The sequence below is a fragment of the Pungitius pungitius genome, chromosome 6 (genome assembly GCF_949316345.1).
Source record: "Pungitius pungitius chromosome 6, fPunPun2.1, whole genome shotgun sequence".
Taxonomy (NCBI): domain Eukaryota; kingdom Metazoa; phylum Chordata; class Actinopteri; order Perciformes; family Gasterosteidae; genus Pungitius; species Pungitius pungitius.
In genome coordinates, this window is record NC_084905.1 from 20694538 (window position 1) to 20716296 (window position 21759).

The following is a 21759-nucleotide window of genomic DNA, read 5'->3' on the forward strand; positions in this document are numbered from 1 at the left end:
GCAAAATCTGACATCTGAGAATTTAACATTTTAGAGTAGATGACCTAAACGGATAAAGTCACAGCACCAATAATTCATTCATTCATTCATTCATTAACTGAGTGACGGAAGCAAGAAGAAACACGAGTGGTTTGTTTTTGCCAGACGGCGTTTATTCTCACCGAGGCGTCTGACATTAGAATCGCTACAGTCAAACAAAACCAAGAAAGAAAGAGTAAGAAATCTAAACACAAACTGCCACCTCGTTGGAGCAGAAGCTCCGTGACCCCCCCCCCCCCCCCGCCCCTGAATCCCCCCTCCGTGGTCCCACAAAACATTCATTTAGTTTAAATAGGTTGTTTACACACATTAGATTGGTACTTGAATAAGGACTGCTGGTTCAGCGAACATTCAGAGGGGGCGGTGACGTTAGTGGAGAGACCCCCCCCCCCCCCCCCCCCCCGACCAGCACCGCCCCCAACCCCCCTGCACGAGGATCGGTCCGCGACGAGGAGCCCTCTTGTAGCGCAGGAGTTAAGACGACGAAGTGAAGATCCACAGAGAGATTAAACACGCTTTCACTCTCACACACACACACACACACACACACACACACACACACACACACACACACACACACACACACACACACACACACACACACACACACACACACACACACACACACACACACAGTGCACGTCAATGACTAAAAGTGCTCGAGAGTGAGAGGATTAAAGTGAAAGGATTAGTTGAGGTGTCACATGACGACATCGATGCAGCCAGGGTTTGGGGTTATTTTGCTTCTATAACTAAGTTTCTTATTTGACTACGTCGTTCATTTGCGGCTGTAGATTCCTAAAGTAATAATTAGATAATGTCTTAATATCAGTAATTTATCATTTTTCCCCCGTTGATTAAAAACTGAAAAACTCAAACATATAATCATGAAACAAGCATTTTTAACCGGGTTATTTGGTTGTTATCATCATGTTGGGAAATGCAAGCAGATTAGCATATCAGTAATTCCATTTGCACATTTAATGCAGAAAAACAATCCCAAGAAACCGGAGCCGTGGGTTGGGCGGACCAGCCACCGACCCCCCGACCCCCCCCCCGAGCGGAGTGGCGAGAGACGGGACTGGCTCCTAAAGGTCACATTGCAGGTGCAGGGGGCGTGTTCCAGGGCCGCGGCGTCGAAGCAGGCTCTTCGGGGGGAGCTCAGTTGCTGGCCACCTCGTCCGCGGCGTCGGCCGCCTCGGGAGCGCCGTCCAGCCCGCCGCGCGCACGCCAGATCTTCACCGTCCGGTCGCTGCAAGACGAGAGAGAGACAAAACACACGAGGACAAAGACGCCATCGTTTCAGTCAAAAGCTTCTGCCCCCCCGCCGTCACTCTCGGGTCGGGCCGCGGGTCACTCACTCGGAGGCGGTGAAGAGGTGGCTGCTGTTGGTGGCGATGCCGTTGATGGGGCTCTCGTGGCCCTTCAGCTCCCCAAGGGTCCCCAGCGTGTCCGTGTGCCACAGCTTGAGAACCCCCCCCCTGCAGCCGCTCAGCAGGGCCGGGGAGCCCGGCACCACGCCCAGCGCGCACACCCAGTCGCGGTGGGCGTTGGGGACTTGCTGTCGGAGAGAGAGAGAGAGAGACGGGTCGAGGGAGGGGGGGGGGTGTTAGCGCCACCGACGGGCCCGCGATCGCAGAGAGACAAAGCCCGCCCCCCCCCCTCAGTACCTGCAGCAGGTCTCTGCGGTTCAGGTCCCACTTCTTGATGCCGTTGTCCCGGGAGCCGCTGAACAAGATGTCCCCCTGGACCACCAGGGACTCGATGCCGTCGTAGTGGGGGGGTTCGAAGTTGTGCGTCGGGCCTATGCTCCCCAGGGCCCCCTCCGTCACGTCGAACAGCTGCAACGGACACAACACTCTCGCAGTTTTTTCACACTTAAGGGACATATCATGAACAAACGTGTGTGTGTGTGTGTGTGTGTGTGTAGATCCAGGGGGGGGGGACACACCTTGATGTAGTGGTCCTTGGACCCGGAGATCACCAGGTCCTGGCTGCTGGCAGACTGGTCCACAGTCAGGCACATCACGGGGCCCAGGTGGCCCGTCAGCTTCCCCGTGGACGCAAACCTGACAAAGAGGGGACACGGCTTCACAATGTGCGTAATGACATCAGCACTCTGCAACTCGCCATTGCTCTCAGGACACGTGGCAGGCCGACAGGAATGATGACGATTGGGGATCACGCGCCGGGCCTCCTCTCTGGGGAAGTAGAACGTCTCTATTTTGAAGGCCCAAGGTAAGAAAGCAGGAGATCCCCAAACTCCCCAAAGACCCTTTTCTGGCATAACTGATAACGCATAACAGCTGAGAGGACGTCTGAAAGGCGCCATGAGTCTCCGCTCACCTCCTCAGGTCCCACACCCTCACGGAGTTGCCGGCGGCGGCGTACAGAACCGTCCCGTTGGGGTTGAGGGCGATCTGGTTGATCTGGTTCTCTCCCGCCGGGATGGTGACCGTCCGGCTGGTGTTGGAGGGACAGGCGTCCCCGACGTTGACCTGACCGGAGGACCTGCGGACGGGCGCGTCACACACACGGCTCACTCAAGGGTTTTTGTTCACATGAATCGGTCACAGGTCACGTGACGCGGCGCCTCTCGGCACAGCGGAGCTACTCACGTCAGCATCCGGATGCACTTGGCCGAGTCCCGGATGTCCCAGACTTTGATGTAGGAGGTGGAGACGGTGAAGACCAGACTGGAGCTGTAGCGCACCGACACCACGTTGTTGGGGTGACCGGCCAGGGACATTATCTCCTGACCCGTCACCAGGTTCCACACTTTGCAGGTCCGGTCTGCAAGGAGACACACGGTCATCTGGGCGACTAGCGGAGGACGCGGAAGCCAACGGCGGCTTTTACATAATAACTGTCGAGGTGTCGAGAGTCGTCCTTGAATTGAGGACAGACAATGAGGACAAAAGCAAGAAAGAGAGTGTAATAAAGGGGCAATTTGAAGACTACGCTAGAATACAAAAACAACAGAACGCGACTGATGGTTACAGCAGCGAAGCATAAAAACTGAAACAAAATAGAACTTCAATCTAGTAGATTGCCGACATATTTGCCTCCATTTATCATCATAAAGACTCCCTCACAAGCAGCGCTAAACGCCGGCTCATTTATCCACACTCATGACATTCTAAATGTGTCCCCTCCTATCGGAGCGTGACGGCAGAGGCTTAATAACGTCTGCTGTGAGACGGGAGAGGAGCGGTGGGTGAAGTGGTGAGTGGAGGCGAAAGGGGTCACGGAGGGGGGAGGGGCTGTTTGACCTTTGGATCCGGTGAAGAGGAGGTCATCGGTGCAGTCGACGCAGAGCACGGCTTTGCTGTGTCCCTCGGCCACGTGGACGCACTGCAGCGTGGAGGAGCGGCTGCCTTTAGTGGGAGGCACCGGGCTGATGACGCCCCTGTGAACACACACACACACACACACACTCCGTCAGACACCGCACTACTGTCTGACACACACACAACTGCCCCCGAGGGGAAAGAATCCCACCCCAGCAGTGACCCCCTCAGTGAGCACAACAGAAGGTCGTACTTGGACGGAGGGGAGGGGCGAGCGGACGAGGTGGTTGGAGGACAGGTGGAGGCGTCCATTCTTCCCGTGCTTCACCACGCGCCTTTAAATCGTTCCGCATCGGGTGCGGCGCAGCGAGCGCTTCCAAAAACATCTGGATCCGAGTAAATGACGTCCGATACAAGAAGAAGAAGAAGAAGAAGAAAAAACGCCTCGTCTCGTTGTGCCTTTGAGCTTTTTCTATTAGGAAGCTACTTAGCAAAATGACAGCTATGCAACCTAAATGTGGGCCTCGCGCCCAATTAAAGCGCTGAGGCGCTGAGGCATAATGCTGCATTCAGGTCCTCCGGGAGAGGAAAGTGTCATTTACATACGAAGACGGCGTCCAGTTGATCTGCTGCCACATCGGAGCCTCACCGGAGAGTTATAAAGGCTTATTAAAAGTATTTAATCACCTCACTTCAGGGAAACCAAAGAAATTCAAATGAATGTAATACCCGGATAGTGAACTTTCTATCAAAGCATCTTGAACCCCACTAAAGCGCAAGGGAGGCTGCGATGGATGAGAATGAAGCCTGAGGCCTGAAAGCGTGCTGGTGGCCTCGTGGTTTAAACATTGATCAACGTGCAACATTTTTTTTGTTGTATGCAAATGAATACACCACAAAGTTATGTTTAACCACGTGACAAAAAACGCACTTTCAGCCCTCGCAGACTAAGCGTAGCAACTGTGAGCAAGCGGCACGTAGTGTGACGTGCACGGAGGCAAACGTGCACACGAGACATGCCTATAGCATAATTAACCTAAGATTACTGACCACACCATTGATTGGCTCATATTTTATTATTATTATTATTCAATAATTAAACACAAAAGATATTAAACAGTGATTTCCTCAATAAACTCAAATTCAGCCGACTCGGCAGGTCAAAGGTCATCACAGCAGGCTCAGAGCATCCAGGAGCTTCCTCAAAGCAGGAGGAGTATTAGTGAGTATTAGTTATTTGGCTTTGCCCCGACCTCTTACTGTTTAATCTCCTTGACCTTTGCCCTGTCGGCCGCCGCCTTGTCGTAGGTCTTCCTGCGAGCGAGAGGCGAAGGCTCCGGGGTTCGCTTCTCCAGCCCCGACGAAGTTCTGGAGCCAGAACTGATCGTTTCGGGGTCCAATTAAAAGGTTTTCCACAGACGACACAAGGGGGGGACGGCACACAACAAACACAACAAAAACAAAACAAAACGGTCTAAATGATGGCGTCAATGAAGAGATGAGAAACACAGAAACACATGTTACCTGGTAACAGGGGGGGGGGGGGGGGGTCTCCGCCGAGCTCATGTTTAACTGTCTGGACTAAACATCTATAATTCTGTTACTTTCTGTTGGCCAAGTGTAGCCATGAATGAAGCAGTCCATTAGTGTTTCTGCATAACAGAGTTAGAGAATAAATAAGCCATCCAGATGTTATTATCGCCTCCTCTCCACATGCTTCCACCTCAGAGGACTCATCAGCTTAACGGGGGGGGGGCTCATAAATAATGTGAAATGGAATGAACAAAAGCAGAGGACGTGGCAGCAACATCAAACGTGCAGGAAGGAAGGAAGGAAGGCCACAGAGTGCCGGGCCTGGACTTACATGCTGCCCATTTTAGAGGAAAAGCCGGGGGAGAGAGCTGCGTAGTCCCTGACCGATGAGCCCGACGGGTCCACGTCGCCTCCCCCCCCCTCCGCCGCCGCCGCCTCGGCCAACGGAAGCAGCAGCGGGCCCGAGAAGTCTGCGGTGGGCGCGTCGGGGGCGGAGTCACTGTTGGCGTACAGCAGCTCCATCTGAGTAGTGGTCCTCCGACGAGCCTGAGGATGAAACGAGGACGGGATGATGGACCCGGGGGGGGGCGGGGTGGGAGCGGGGGAGGCAGTGGACGAGGCGCCAGAGGCCATACCTTATTTCTTGATTTGGTCTCTCCACAGAGCTTCACGAGGTCCGATGTCAAGGTGCTGAACAAAAAAAAGGTTTTATCGTCAGAAGACTAGAATGTAGCAAACATTTTGGTCATATTTATTTGGTTTCAGAAGTGTAGAACTAAACATAAAACTAAACATAGACTATAAAGTAGTAAAACTCACTTTCCCTCTGCAGACGGGCTCTGAGCCGACTCATCACTGCTGCTATCGTCTCCGTTCTCTGTCAGATGAGATCAATGAATAATATTCAGGTTTAGAGACGTCGGCTCACGGCTTCCTAAAACGCCTCAATAATTCATCTATTGGCTCCTTTCCTCAAAAAGGGAGGAGGCTTTCACTTGAAATAAAAAGAAGCTGCTCAAAATGGGGTGAATAAAGGTTGAAGGGGAACGGATGTGGGCGGAGTCAGCGCGGCGCCATGCTGACACGGCCATCCTCTCGCCAGTCACATGGATGAAAACGGGGGGTCAGAGGTCAGAGAGAGGCCACGCGTGGCGGGGTTATCGAGAGATGATGCGTAGTGAGAGGAATCATTAGTTCGTTGCTCCAGACGTGTGTGTGTGTGGGGGGGGGGGGGGGGGGGTGGTCAGGTGACCTACAGCATCCACTCTGGGCCTGTGGAAGGGTCTCGGGTGGTTAGCAGGGTGCTAAAGCATGGAGGCTGCAGCACACGAGGAGCCAGGAGGGACGAAGAGCGGATCCTGACGGGGGGGGGGGGGGGGGGGGGGGGGGGTGTCGCACCTCATGCACCTGTTCCATGTTACGTTGCGTTAGTTTAGGGAACCATGCGTTCATAAAGGGTCGAGGAGTGTGATGGTTTCACTTACCGGCCGGGACGTTACCTAGTTCTGCAGCGGGGGGGGGGGGGGGGCAAGGGGGAAAAAGAAGAGGAAGACGTGGGGGGGAACAGAAAAAAAAGGCAATACACAAATCAAAAACAGACGAAATAAAATAAAGTGCAGCTTCTGTAAACCGAGCGTCCGGCTGAACAGACGCTGGGAAACAGGTTTAAAAAGAGTGCTTCTGTCACATCTTTAACAAATATGTAGAACAGCGACCAGCTTCTGTTCAGCAGAAGGCGACGGGTCAATAAACCCCATCATGCAACAGGACAAGAACCCGCCGGCGTCCTGAAAGGCCAAATGATCTGTGACTGACGTTAAATTAACCGAATCCATTCGTGGGAAGAGAAGCAACTTGCTGCACAGTTGTACTTGACACCACCCTGAAGAGCACTTCCAGGACGCGAGCCGGTTCTGAACCTCGACCTCGCCTCCAACTCGGGACCAAACGGAGCAACCAACGGAGCAACTAACGGAGCAACCAACGGAGCAACTAACGGAGCAACCAACGGAGCAACTAACGGAAGGACCAACAGAGCAACTAACGGAGCAACTAACGGAGCAACCAACGGCGCGGCGGTCACCTTGCAGCGCGTTGCCCAGCAGCGCGTCCAGCTCCGGGTTGAACTCGGCCTTCTCCTTCAGCATGTGAAAGAGCAGCTGGTTCTGCGTGGCGCTGGTGATCTCCGTCTGCTTCAGCCGGCCCTCCATCACCTTCACCTGGGACTCCTTCTGGGCGGCCTGGAGGCCCTGAGGAGGCCAGAACGAGGGCGTCATGCACGGCATCGCCGACTCCAGTGATGTGGAGGATGAAGTCTAAATGAAGTGATCCTCATCATCATCAACATCATCATCATCATCAGGTACCTTGTTGATGGCCATCGACATGAAGTGATCCAACAGGAACCGGGCCTCCGTCAGCGTACAGGAGCTGACCACGGCGGAAATATCCACCGTGTCGCCTTCCTCCTGGAGACAGAGAGCAGGAAACCATCAGCTCGTTGGTCTCCGGCGAGCGAGATGAAGCTCCTCCTTCCCCGTTCTCCACCTTGGTCTCCTCCATCTGCATGATGTTGGCCTGGCAGTCGGCGATGCCGTCGTTGATGTAGTCGATGTTGGCCGCCAAAGCGTCCACTTCCTCGCCGAGGGGCAGCGTCGCCTTCTCCGCCTCGGGGCCCTCCCTGAGCAGACGGTCCCTCTTGCGGATGACCTTCTCTTTGCGCTTGGTCAGCTCCTCCCGTTGCTAAGGAGCACAAAAACACGCCGACCTCAGGCCTCACCCTTCCTCACCCCCCCGTGCAAACACAACCCGCCGGCGGGGGCCTCACCTTGAGGAGGCGGTTCATGTCGGCCTCCATGTTGGAGATGGTCATCCTCTGCATGATGACGTCCGTGATCCGGCGCTCCAGAGACTGCCATTTGTTGCGCGCGGTTCTGGAGGAGTAAACCCCCGCCGTGCGCCGGTACGACGACCTGCCGGACACACATCGGGGGGGGGGGGGTCAAACACGTTCACGAGCCCGTCCCGGATTCACATTCCAGCACCGCCACTCACCGCGCGCCGTTGGGGGCGGCGTTGCCGGAGGAGTACAGGCGTCCGGACGGGGGTCTGTAGCTTGAGTCCTGCACCGGCTCCTTCCTGGTGACCTTACCGGAGGCGGGCCGGGCCTGCCTCCTCAGAGCCGTCACCTGACGCACGCCGGGGGGGGGGGGGGGAAACAAACCAACGTGAGTGACGTGGGGGGGGGGGGGGTGTGGCGCCACATGTGCTGTTCTGGCGCTGCTCACCTCCTCCGTCTTCCTCCTCAGGATGAGCTCCTGCTGCCGTTTCTGAGCCTCCAGCAGCTTCAGCTGGTGCTGTAACGCAGCGGGGCGTCAACCACAGGACCCAAACTCCTCCGTCGCATTAAAAGGTGCAGTCACAATGAAAAAAAAAATAAAACCTCTTGCTTGCGCTGGTCCTTCTTCAGCGACGCTATCTCCCGGTTCCGCCGGGACTCGTTCATCCGGTTCTTCTCCTGCTGCTCCTTCATCTGTTTCATGAGGCGGACCTGGAACACCGCGCGGGGACATGTGAGGCACTCAGACACATACACACACACACACACACACACACGCACGCACGAGGATCTCGCCGCCCGTGACCCACCTTGGTCTTCTTCATCTCCACCACGTCCACCTGAAGCTTCCGGAGCTGCTTCTCGTACTGCGACTGGTTCTTCAGCAGGCGGGCGTGCTCCTTCTGCGCCGACTGCAGCTTCTGGAGCTCCTTGTTCATCACGCTCAGCTTCTTCTCGTATTCGGCCTTGATCTTGCGCGACTTGTCGTCCGTGCCGGTTTCGACTGTATCTGAAAAGTGTGCACGGAAAACTGGCATTTGCTTCTTCTTTTTTTTTTCTTTCTGTAATGCTTAAAAACTTTGATCTCCTGTCGCCAAAGAGTCTCTTTGGTGTGCTTTTTGTTCTCGGTTCCGATGAGGCGAGCTGAACACTCTTTGATCCGTCTGGCTGCTTTCACTTTAAAAGGATCCTCTGAAGCACATCGCTAGCAAAGATTAAATGGTGAGATCAAACATAAAGGCTGAGATATAAATTCTCCCAGATGGAAGTAGGACGCGCCAGAACTTAAATGTACTCCGTTTTAAGTCTGAAATAAAGTCGCGAAAAGAAGCCCCGAGGCGCCCGGTGGAGGCGGTTCTGTGGAGGCGGTTCTGTGGGCTCTTACTCATGTTCTGCAGCACGCGGTCCCTCTCCAGCTGCGTGTCCCTGATCTTGCACTGCAGCATCATCAGCTTCTGCTCGTACTGCTGCTTGAGCGTGTGCAGCCGCCGCTGGCTGTTCTCCAGCTCGTCGATCAGCTTCTGCTTGATGGCGATCTCGCAGGTGATGTTGGCGAGGTCGGCCTGGAAGTTCTCTGTTTGAAAAGGCGAAAATGCATCTTTGAAATCCAATTTTTCGACCTTAAAAAAAGAGCATCGTGCAAGCTGTTTGATATGCTTTGATCTACTTATGGGGGAGCGGCGCCCCCCTGTGGTGAAGCGTTACCTTTCTCGTCCGTCTCCGAGTCGGAATCATCCGAGCTCTCCTCCACGTCCATCTCCTCTTCCTCCTCCTCCTCTTCCTCCTCCCCTTCCTCGTGGTCGCTGCCTTCCTGGACCTCCTGAGGGACGAGGAGCCGTCGCTTTAAACACGCCGCGGCACTCAATGCATCGGCGTAAAAAAGGAGGGAACAACGAATCGTACCGAGTCTGCCTCCTCGGGGACTCGCTCCGCGGATCCCTTCTCGGCGCCCTTCTCCTGCTCGTTGTCGGGGACCTCCTCCTTGCCGGCACTGAAAGATTCACACGCGTCAGGGAGTCGGAGGCCGAGGCTCACGCACCAGAACCAGAACCAGAGGGGCTAAACATCTGCGGGGTTTAGTCGGCGGGGAGGACGTTTGGCAATCGACGTCTTTTTTGACAAACAAACGGTTTATGGACGTGAAGCTGGCGCCTCAAACAGACACGATGCTTCTCCGCTTTCATGAGGTTGTTTGTGGAAAAGACACAAAGTACGGAGGCTTCTCATCGAAGTCCGAACAAAAGCAGGAAAAGCAAAATGAAGCAAGGAGGGAATTCGGGAGGGATTAATAATGCAAGGAGTTGCCCAAAATCCCCTGGTTAAGATAAAAAAACAGCAGATCCACGGCTTCAAATTTGACCTGCACGCTCAAACATACAACTATTTTTTGGGAAGTCTTAAACCTTCAACGCCAATCATCTTAATAGAAAGCTCTTGAGAAATAAAGAGGCCTGAACTGATGTTCTGATGACCTGCTATGAGCTTCGATCTTCCCAAAAAGGTGCAGAAGGAAAGCAGCGGTGCAGCGTGATGGTTCAAAGAATGAGTGGAAGGGTTCACAGAGAAGAGCTAAGGAGAGCTAAGAGCTCAATATATAGTACATACATATACAGTATATCTATATAAATCTATATAGATATATATATATATACTCTCAGTGGGGGAAACGCCTGCGCAAAATAATGAAAAAGACAAATAAAACTGCTGACTCGGGGCAAGCAGAGGATGAGGAGGCTGGAAGCTCAGACAAACCTGGCGACATCAACCTCTTCCACCTCCTCCTCCCTTTCCTCCCGCTCTCTCTCCTCCAACAGATGCTGGAGTCTTCGGGGGACGGGGGTCAAACGAGAAAAGGAAGCGAGAGATGAACGGAGAGAGAGAAGAAAGAATGGAGGGAACAATGATCCCAGGAAGCTGTGATGCTAACAAACGCTCATCAGCACCAGGACACCACATCGCAAACACTGAAGGTGTTAAATAGTCCAGTTTGAGACGTCTCCATCTGCAACAACACATCCAATTATTTCTTTTTAATTGATACCTTTTCTTTTTCTTTTTTTCTCGCTTCTTCAGTTTCTCCAGGTCCTTCTTGGCGAGCTCGATGATGTCCGAGGTCTCCTTCTCGGGGGCCAGCAGCGCGGGGGGGGCCCCGTACAGGGACTGGCGGTTGGAGGCGCGGGAAAGATTCTTCCTCAGGTTCTCGTTCACGGCTTCGCTCTCCAGCAGTTTGGCTCTGGTGAGATGTGACACGGAATATTCAATTATATCAGGTATGTTGTGAATTCAATTCATCACAACCATCCCAGAAAAGTTAACTTTTGGTCCAGAACCCCCCCCCCCCAGTTTATAATGAAGTGTTACTGTATCAAGTGTACACACCAAGCATCAACACTATCTACTAACCTGAGGTCTTCGATCTCTTTGATGTAACCGTGAATCATGTTTCCGATTTCTTCAGAAGCCCCTTCACCTGGAAACAGAAATGGAGGCTGAGTGCGGTCCTGCTACAGGTGAGCGGCATCACGCCGGGGGCCTGGAGGATCAACCCACCCGCCCTGGCGATGGTCTGGCCGGCCTGCTCGCTGAGCAGCTGGGTGAGGCGCGCCCTCTGGGCGTCGACGGTCTCCTGCATGGCCTTCACCCTCACCCTCAGGTTGCCGTTCTCCGTCTGCAGCATGGCGTTCTCGTGGAACATGTCGCTGAAGCTCTCCGCGCCGTCCTCGCCCGTCAGACGTTTGCCCTGCAGGGGGGCGGGGCCCGGGCTCAGCTGGTTTTTATGACATATGTATAAACATATATATACATATTCTCTCTTCATCTGCTCTTACCGTCTTGTACTCCATCAGCTCCATCTGCAGGCGAGCGATCTCCGTCCTGAGGACGCTGATCTGCTGGCTGGCCTTGTCCTGGTTCACCATCACCTTGTTCTTGATGTTCCGCGCCCGGTTGGCGTACTTCAGCGAGTTCAGCGTCTCCATGAAGTCGCGGTCGGACGGGCTGATGCAGGCGATCATCACCGTCTGGCTGATGGTGCACGTGGCTGCACGTTAGTACGCTCACATCGCAACGCGCATTTTGAAACGGCAAAACAAAAAATCAAACCAAGCAGAGCTTTTTCTAAACCTTCGAACCACCGCGGCGCGACTGGAGGAAGACGGTGACCCGAGTGGACACCCACCTGTTCCCTCCCAACGAGTCCTGCAGGAGTCGGGTCAGTTTGGAGTCCCTGTAAGGCACGTGAGAGGAGCGCTTGCTGCGGTCGCCCAGAGCGCTGATTACATTCCCCAGAGCGAGCTGCAGCAAAGGGGGGGGAATGCGGTTCAGTTTGTTCCTGATGGTTTCTATCAATAACCAAACAAGTGTGTTCATTTGGTCTCTAAAGTTATCGCTCGGCTTCTCAAAATGTAATGCGCGGGTTATAATGCATTGTAAGTCGCTTTGGATAAAAGCGTCAGCTAAATAACATGTAATGTAATGTAATACGTAGTTGTGAATCTGGTCATTTATGGGACTCGGCCACTAGGTGGCAGTCTAGCTCCACCCCTCTGGAGGGAGGCGGGCAGCAGCTCACCAGTCCACAGTTGATGGAGATGCCCTCTTTGGCCCGGTCCCCCGTCGCCCCGGTCCTCTTCAGCCTCTCGGATCCGGCGAGGTCCACGAAGTGAAACTTGGCCGTCAGCGTCTCGTACTCGTCCACCTCGGAGTTTCCGTTGGACTCCCTGTTGTCGCTTTCTTGCTGAGCGGACGAAAAACACCCGAAAAAAACAAAACAAACACAGTTAACGCACGGCGAGGCGTCTGCAGCGTTAACGCCGGGCGAGAGGCGGCGAGGCGGCACGCACATTGTCGGAGGCACAGACGCGCACTTGGCACAGGTGGATGGTGAAGATGGCGTGGGATCGTGAGCTCTGGACGTTCATCTGAGTGCTGGCGGTGGTGCGGGACAAGGCGCCGAGCTTCAGGCACTGCATCATCTGAACAGAGAGGGAACGGTTCATATCAAACCCCACACACACACACACACACACACACACGCGCACGCGTTACCTCGGCCTCGCAGGACACGGTCCGCGTGGTCACTCCCACGGTGTAGATCCCCCCGGCGGCGTCCTCGTGGATCTTGATGTGCGATTTCTGCTTCATGTCTCGCGTGGAGTCGAACAGGTCCAGAACGTCCTCGTTGTAGAGCTGCAGGAACGTGACCAAACGGTGAGAGCGGTGGCGAAGACGTGGAACCCGTGTAGACCCCTCCTCCCCCCCTCCGGGGCCCGGCGCCGTACCTCGAGGAACTGGGCGTTGATCTTGAACTCGGGCGGCGGGCGGCCCTGCTCCTGCGCCGCCCGCCGCCGCTCCTCGACGCCCCTGAAGAGGTGGTGCACGGCGCGCGGGATGATGCCCAGCTCCTCGTCCGTGATGTTCACGTCGAAGCCCGTCCCCATGGTGTAGGTCTTCCCCGAGCCCGTCTTCAGAGACAAACATAAACAAAAAATAAACATACCACCTGCCCCAAAAGGATGACGCTTCTTTCCCAGAATACCTCGTCACATCCCCTACAGATGACATCAGCTCATTGCATGAAGCCGTTACCGCGGAGACGCTGTCTAGAACAGGAGGTGCATGTGCGCCTCGCTTCCCTTTGAATTGAGTGCTATGCAGCAGAATCGGTTGCCACAGCAACCGCGGCGGTGAGGAGGAGGAGGAGGGGGGCCGCGGTGCTTTAAGGCCCGAACGTGCACGTTATTCCCGTGTGGGGAAGCGGGGAGGGGGGGGGGAGGAACTGAGGAGAGGATTCATCATTTCCACATGAAGTAGACCTCTGGTGTACAAGTACACTTCCCCGTTGTGCAACTGCCGCTTTGTGTCTTCTACACTAGTGGAAGCGTGTTAACAGTTCCCTTTCCTTCTTATTTTTCCCCACTGGGGTCGAGGTCTGATTTCACCCAAAAGGTCAACCCTCCCCCCGGGGACAAGAGACTCGCCTGTCCGTAGGCAAAGACGGTGGCGTTGTAGCCCTTGAAGCAGCCCTCGATCAGCTTCTCCGTGCAGCTGGCGTACACGGCCTCCTGCTGGGAGTCCATGTCGAACATGTAGTCGTAGGTGAAGGACTTGTCTTTGCCCAGGATCACCTGGGGCTCCCCGGGCATCACGTACGTGCAGATGTGACATCCCTCGATCTTCTCCCTGGCCAGCTGTGGCCGAATCCTGCGGGGGAGAACAAACGCATGAGGAGTGGCATCAAAACCTGTGAGCGACCACCTGTGACCCGCTAGAAGCACAGGAAATACACCCCCCACCTGCTTTATATCACAAAGTGGCACTTCAAAGTGCGTGTGCTTTTCCCCCCCGTCCTGAATCTCAGGAACATACTGAACCCGTTTCAGTGATTGCGAAACATTTTCATCCACTCCAGATGTGCGGTTTTCTTCACAAGATGAGCCCAAAACATCCTAATCTGACCCGACATGCTGCCAGCTGGGTTAATACGTACCAAGTCTGTCTGCCCCCCCCCCCCCCCCACACACACACACACAAAATAAACAAAAAGCGCAACATCAAAAATGCTCCCTGCTTGAGAAAAGGGATTTTTTTTCCGACATTGAAAATATCCTCCTTCCATCATTTGGAAGAAACACCAACAGCAGTTAGAGTGGTTTTATTCATTCATTCACTCTGGTGCACTTTGGGGAGAAGCTTATTGAATCGGTTCATCAGATCGGAGCAGGAACTCATTTTCTACCCAAACAGGGCTTTGACGTACTGACGCGTGTGTGAATATCTCCAGAGGGAGAGATGCTCTACTTCCAACCTCCGGCTTCAGCAAACACAACAAAGAGAAGCTGCACCGACGCTTCTTCAACAGTGAGGCTTGTGAGCTGCGCCCTCTCCTCAGGGGGGAAAAAAGAGCACCTGACGGCGGCTCCGTGCTGAAGGGCCTCATTGTGCCTCCGGGCTCATTGGGGGGGGGGGGGGGGGGGGGAGGGGAGCACAGTGCAGCCATTGTGTCCCGCCTGTGTGCGACCCCGGATGGCGGGAGCGGACGCCGACGCCGCGGGATTATGGCGAGGGAGGAGGGAGCCGGGCTGCAGGTCGTGATGGAGGGTTCAGACCTCCGTGTCAGTGATGGCGTCAGAGGGACTTTCTCTCAGTGACGGAGAAGGAATCAAAACGATGTCATTTTGGCAGCAGGTGCAAATATGTCTGAAAATGCTCAATAAGCTGCTTGGTAACAACTCCTGAAAAAAAATGAATCAAGAAACCTCCATCAACACAATGAAGTGTTCAAAGAGGTTATCAACAAGAACCTTAAAGCTGATCATGTGACACGTGATCATGTGACACGGATCCTCTGGATGTGCTTGTGCCCTTTTGTTGAAACGTCTCAGACTCAATTATCTCTCATGAAGAATCCACCGGATTCAGCCATGTTGGGGGGTGGGGGGGGCATTGTTATATTTTATTACAGACAATTCAGCTCACTAATTGGGCGTGTAATCCTGTCTACTTTCACACTTTCACACCGCTCTTCTGCATGAGGAGTTATTTTTGGAAGCGGCAGGAAGTCGTGGATGTTTGTTTCTCATCGAATGTGAAAGGGGGCGAGGTGGGGGGGGGGGGGTTCTGATATGTTCCATTGGCTTGGATCAATAATCAAAATGTGTGACAGCAGACGGAGCGTCGGAGCCTTCAGGTGAGTTTTTCCTTCTCAGATCTCGTCTTGGAGGACGATCCACAACTGGTCAGGTGAGTCGATAATTGCATCACGTGTAGAATTGTCGTTAGTCTTCCTGTCAATCCGTGTCCTCGAGGCCTGAAGGCGAGTCCTTTTTAAGTATTTGAAAATACTTAAACTCAGGTTAAGGCGACGTAGGACACAAGCGAGACTCACCACACAAACAGGTTTGTTCATTGTGATCATAAGAAAACACTCCTTATCCTGGTAGAAGGGAAATAGACTTTAATTTGAATATGCCAATCTTCTGTAGCATTTTATTGCATCTGCACAATGTGACACCCTCACATTCCCTCAGCACTAATGAGGCATCGTCCGCGTGGCGTCGCACCGTACAGACGCTGCACAGGTCGCACAAAGCCTCTGTGTGCGGTGGCCCGGTGTCGTGCGCCTGCAGCGTCCGCTTTGAACCGAGCGCCAGGCCACGAGAGGAACCGCCGACGGCTTCCACCTCATCCGCCGTGACTCGGCGTTTCCTCAGAACCCCCCCCACCCCCCCGGGCGGGTCTGCCTGAGTCTCTGCGTGGCAGGATGGGGTTGCCATGGTAACCGGTAATGGACGGGGAGAATTAAAAAGCCCTTAATCCGATCCCGGCGGGGCATGGAGCCGACTAAAAGACGGCGGCGGGGGAGGGGCGGTCAGCTTCCTGCTACCGGACTGAAGCACAGGCCCCAAAGGAAAGTATCTGCACAGATCTTTATTGTCATTGTTCCACACACACACACACACACACACACACACACACAGGGGTCATTTGAACTCTCAGTGGGGTCAAATATAGAACATTTAGAGCATTTTAAATATTTATCTAGTTAGATAACGTTAACTAAGGGGATTTAATAAAATATTTGACAAGGACAAACGCTAGAAGGAGGGCATTTCTTTGTGTGATGATATTTAATATTCATTTTCATCTTAAAGCGGGTGAAACTGGGCATTTAGTGATCAGGTTTTGTTGTACCATATCAGAAAGAAAACGTTTATTTCATTGTTATTTCACGAGCAGTGAGCCATTTTGGAAAATGGTCTAAACCAAAACAAAAACAACAAGGCCATGCCTGTAGCACGCCTCCTGCGGGTCAAAGGTCAGGGAGCAGGACAGCCCATCACTACCGGTGCTGTTTTTAAAGCCTCCATCTTTTTCTAGCCGACTTCATGCACTTTATTTATGGACACATTAGTGTGCTATGAAGGATGCATCCTTTTCAGGAGTGGAAACGGGCACATGTGTGTGTATATATATATATATATATATATATATATATATAAATAAAAACACTACAGTCAACATCTGTGTACTATTTAATAACTTTGAATAATTCAGACTTACTGTTTAATAGTATTTAATGGAGCATCACTAACAAAATATGACCCATTTCCTCTGGCTATCTAATTGTTTGCATAAAGATGTGGACATTTTCACATTTACATAATTTACACAATGTCCTTCTGGACCCGCTTCTGGTTTCAAGCAGCGGCGACGTGTTCACCTGCGACGGAAAAAGTATTTTTATTTGATTTATTTCGTTTTTACTGCATTACTGGCATTAATTTGCAACCCGTCACGTTAACGCGGTGCAGCGGCTCACGAGGGTTGAAACGTGTGGACTTTGCAGAGTCAGACGTGGACTGCAGTGTCATTCAACCGTGCCGTGTTGACACAGGAGTCCCCGCACTGTGTCGACCTCCGGCCAGGACACAAAAACTCTGTGTGTCTGTGCGCGTGTCTGTGCGTGTGCTTTCCAGAGCGCACGTCTCTCTCCCCGGCGCCGCGGCATTGTGGCCTATCGGAGAGGCTGGAGGATCGGATGACTGGTGACCGGCGGAGTCAAAACACCAGTTGGGATTTTTCATCAGTTAATGACCTGCTCCACCAACCCCCATTCATCAAATATCTCAATAAACTGCCTTAAGGCCCTGCGAACAGCCCCCCCCCCTCCCTCCCTCCCTGAGAGCTGCAGCCCCCTCACATAAATAACGAGGTGGCAGCTAACTATGCTAACAGAGCTATTTGTGACAGTTTGGTGATGGAAGTTCAGTTACGTCCACATTTAGAAGCCCTCGTCTGCTCTCAGCTGAGCCCCTTATCTGGGCCGAGCCGTGGACTGAGGAGGGGGGGGGGGCAAAGACAAAAGACAGCAGGGCAGAGAACATCACATTTACCCAGCTGAATGCTATATAATCACATCATCTCATTTCTTTTTGCAGGAGCATGGAGGAGGAGGAGGAAAGCCATTCCTGGTTGCGATGGCGTGTCCACAGGGGGGGGGGGGGGGGTGCGTGGGACTCCTTAAGAGGCCGTGGTGTGGATAACCCGAGGTCCTCCTGCCACGCTGCGGCCGCCCCAGGAGGCTATTTCCAGTCCAAGTGAAGTCTATGCTTAGCGTCCGGGTTTACAGAGCAAAACATCTCACTGAGGAGAACTTCTGATATCTGGAGTCGATCAAGCAAAAGTTAAAGAACTTCAGCTTCTCAAATGTTCCAATGGTCTTTGTGTCATTGTAAAATGAATCTTTTTACGTTTCTGGACACTTGATGGACTGAACGAGGACTTCGGCCCCTGCTGAAGCCTCTGAAGGCTCGATGAGAAGATGACAGTGAATACAGACTACAGGAGCACAGCATCAGCCTCCTTATGCTGCCATAAAAACAAAGAGACAGAAGTTCCCTTCAATGGGCCGAGTCTATTCTAGTGGTGAGGGCCAAGTGGGAGTTATTCACAGCACGCGGGACGTCTTTTGACTTGAGAGACGAGCGGCGCGTGGACGGAGGAGGAGAGGAGGATGTGGAAGGCTGTGAGGATGCAGAGAGCAGACAGAAGCTTCCACAGACTTCCAGAAAATATTCAGCCCAATTTCCACCTCAAAAGGTTCCCAAAAAGCACCGCTGCTGATGGTCAGGAGCTCGTACGCTTATTATTACCTAATTAATAATTCAATCTTATAATCGTATGTTTCAAATAAGACAAAGAAAAGCAGCAAATCATCACATGTGAGAAAATAAAGTCCTTTACAGATCTTCTTCACAAGTATCCCACTCTGGACAAATGGTGCATTACTGCTTCGACTCATAATGAGTCCACAGTGAGGAAACTTGTTCCCTCCCCATGTTTTCACCATCACTCTGCAGGCGGGAGGCCCCTCGTTTCTGTTTGCAGTGTAAACCCCCCCCCCCCCCCCCCGATCCCCCATAGACACAGCTATTGTCATCCCCCCTCCACTGCAGGTCATTAAGTACCAGAAGATATCTCTTCTAATCGTGCAGCTCATTCTAACGAGCTTCTACCAGGGTTAGACCGCCCGTCTGGTGAGCCTCAACCGGTAGGGTTAGGATTTTCCAATACTCCATGTTATTGCTCAGTAGCTGGAACCGGGGAACGCAGAGTTGTTACAGCAGATATAAACACAGACCGGGCCCCTCCCTCCGGCTTTGATACGCACCGCTCACTCGTCAATGAAGGACGGCTCCTGTATGTTTGATCTTAGTGAGACAGGCAGGTCCAACAAGTCCTCACTTTCCACCTGAGCCTCTCCCCGCAATGTACACCCAGCATTAGGCAAAGACTCAACTCTGATGTCTTGCACTGTGAAAACATGTTTCCCCCCCCCCGCTTCAAACATGCGTCCAATCCCACTGCAGACATGCGTCCAACCCCACTTCAAACATGCATCCAACCCCACTGCAGACATGCGTCCAACCCCACTGCAGACATGCGTCCAACCCCACTTCAAACATGCATCCAACCCCACTGCAGACATGCATCCAATCCCACTGCAGACATGCGTCCAACCCCACTGCAGACATCCTTTGTGGGATTCTGAAAGAACAGGACGGCCTCTGTGGAGATAAGCTCGGGTCTTGAACCGATTAACTAACCAACCTCCGAGCGGACCCCCTGCCGCCCCGTTAACCACCCTGCTTAAAGTGATCTGGGATCAAGAATTATGGATTGAGGTTGACTCAAAGACAAGCTGCACATTCTTTCCATTTCATTTACATGTGAGGTATTTAGTTGACACGTTGACACTTGGTAGTGAGCATATAGCCAAATGTGTCGAGTTTATAAAAGCAGTGGAACAAATTAAACTGGTTGTGCATGTGAACGGAGACTCGTCAACAGTCGCTATGACAAACTATGCTGCCAGTTGGCAGCAGTTAAAAACATGCTACAGCAAACCCACTACGAGAGCAGGGTGTCAAAGGAGGAGAAGAGGCTGTGCGAGTCCCACTAAACGGACTTTTACATTAGTTGTGGAGCCATAAAGTCCTTTAATGAGAAAGAAGAAGAACAGGGCTTTTGAGGTCTGTAATTTTAGTTTTCTGGGACTAAAACAGCCACCTCTTTCTGGATGGATGCTGTCCACGCTTTACTGCAATTTGCACATCTGAAAGCCTCTCTTTAGAAGTCTACTAAATATACTTATATTTAGCTTTGGTTTAGACAAGCATACATTTTGTTTGTTGATCATGTTGCTAAAATGAATACTAAACTTGCCCTATTGAGTCGGTATTGAGGCAATATTACAGATTTTTAATAGGGAGTGTTTTCCACCATTATTTCCCTATACACAATATAGCAGTAGAGCAGTAATGCTCTAATGAAAACCAGCAAATCACTGGTCCCCCCCCCCCCTCCACCCTCCTCCTCACAGATCAGCTCTTCCATCATCTTGGATGTAAGCTCAAATCTGTCTCTAAATCCCCTTTAAGAGACCGTGGTGCAAGTTTTGCTGCCGACGGCAACCAGAGGCCTTGGATTGTTTGCCAATTCCTCGAGACGGTTGCCAGTGGCAACCTGGAGGCCCTCGCTGTGGCGCCCTGCTAGGACTCAGTCCAGCGCAACGACACTTTGAATGACCCAGTCGCTAAGAGATAGGAATAAATGTATAGAAAGCAGTCCCCACGTCACCTGGAGATTCAAACTAGGACTCGGACACTTGATGAAGCACTTCATCTTCAGCATGAGAGCATTAAACGACACAAAGCACCAAATCCGGCAAAACAAAACGGATCCAGACGAGGGAGACCGGACGAATGCAACAACACGGCACTATTTGTCATAACGGTCTCTCAATGGCCTTGAGTGGGAGAGACAGAAAGAAGGGGTGAGCGGGGAGGAAGGGGGGGGGGTCTGGGTTCCCATTATGTCACTGTGCCACCTCACCAGCTGGGATGGGAGCGGCCTACTTCAGCACAATAGCACATCAAGTGTGAGCACTGGGAAGACAAGGAGCCCGATCGATGGGGAGCAAAGACTCGTGACTGAACGAGTCAGATGAAGCGCTTCTTCCATCGATTAGCGGTCCGCCGGCAGGAGGCTTTGAGCCGGGAGCCGTCAGATGAGATCATCCCTGCTGGTGCGTGCCACCGTGAGCCAGAGATGGACCCGTGCGCGCGCGTGTGTGTGTGTGTGTGCGTGCGTGCACACACACCCCGCTGGGGCCCATCCCATCCCTGCAGAGGAGCCAAACAGCCCGAAAATGTGTCACGAAAAGCCGGTGGAGGCATCAAGCGGCGCCCGGGCTGGAACTGGGTCACGAAGGAGGCGAGTGCGCGTGTACGTGGGCAGATGTTGCCGCGGCCGTGCAGGTGTTTTGCTACCGGGCCCGCGGCGCCGGCTGACAGGTGGCGCAATTAAAACGAGCCCGCTGCGCACCTGGCCGCTTAATTGGGAGAAAGGCGGGCGAAGCGTTGGTGACTTACCTCAGCGCCACGCGCACGGAGCTCTCGTCCTGCCCGGACGTCATGGCTCCTCGTTGTCACAAGACAGCCGACGACAAAAGAGAGAACAAAAAAAACAAAAAAAACCGAAGAGAGACAGACGCGGGAGGCGGAAAGAAGAGAGACGCAGTCTGCGGGTCCGCCGGCCGAGCGACGCAGCGGCTCACCTCCGCTCCAGCGCCGCCATTTACAAACAAACTGAGCCAACTATTCGCTTAACGGGTTTCGTGAACCGTGATGAATCAGCGGGGGGGAGGAGGAGGAGGGGGGGGCGGCGCGGCGTGTCCGCGTGGCGCGTCTAGGTGCGCCGCATCTCTGCGCAGTTCGCCTCCTTGTTGGAACCCGCATGCGGACACACACTCCTGCTGCTGTTAGGTGAGCCACTGCCGCGCGCGCATATACCTCAGTCTCTCTCTCTCGCACGCGCGCGCACGGGTGGACCGCGGCGCTTCGCAACAAGTTCAACGGACCCGGGGAGGGAGCCGCAATGCGTCGGCAAGCCACGCCCTCTCCGGGCGAGAAAAGCGGCTGCGAGGTGACGTCATCACGCGGGTGTCGTATGCGTTTGTGTGAAACGTCAGGAAAATACATTTCATTTTGTAAAAAT

At 53.2% G+C, this 21759-nt stretch overlaps 1 protein-coding gene across 6 annotated transcripts; it reads right to left on the minus strand.

Annotated features, from left to right (window-relative positions):
• Positions 1-426: 426 nt before the first annotated feature.
• Positions 427-21685, minus strand: kif21a (kinesin family member 21A). 6 transcript variants are annotated; one of them, XM_037451046.2, is made up of 35 exons: positions 21135-21685; positions 13680-13902; positions 12981-13163; positions 12748-12888; positions 12543-12674; positions 12272-12436; positions 11879-11994; positions 11529-11724; positions 11251-11440; positions 11104-11170; positions 10742-10933; positions 10453-10524; positions 9604-9691; positions 9406-9520; positions 9086-9274; positions 8511-8710; positions 8305-8412; positions 8150-8218; positions 7917-8050; positions 7690-7834; positions 7410-7604; positions 7229-7330; positions 6946-7111; positions 6347-6367; positions 5682-5739; positions 5498-5552; positions 5194-5408; positions 4590-4709; positions 3312-3448; positions 2658-2832; positions 2386-2550; positions 1991-2108; positions 1710-1880; positions 1401-1600; positions 427-1291 (listed from the first exon to the last, which is right to left on the minus strand). In XM_037451046.2, exons 1-35 carry the CDS (start codon positions 21176-21178, stop codon positions 1201-1203), a joined length of 4758 nt encoding a protein of 1585 aa, XP_037306943.2. In that variant the 5' UTR covers positions 21179-21685; the 3' UTR covers positions 427-1200. The 6 variants fall into 6 exon arrangements, with proteins under 6 accessions (XP_037306943.2, XP_037306944.2, XP_037306945.2 ...); XM_037451047.2 differs by lacking the exon at positions 6347-6367; XM_037451048.2 differs by lacking the exon at positions 10453-10524 and having other exon boundaries at positions 21135-21684.
• Between the last annotated feature and the right edge of the window lie 74 nt (positions 21686-21759).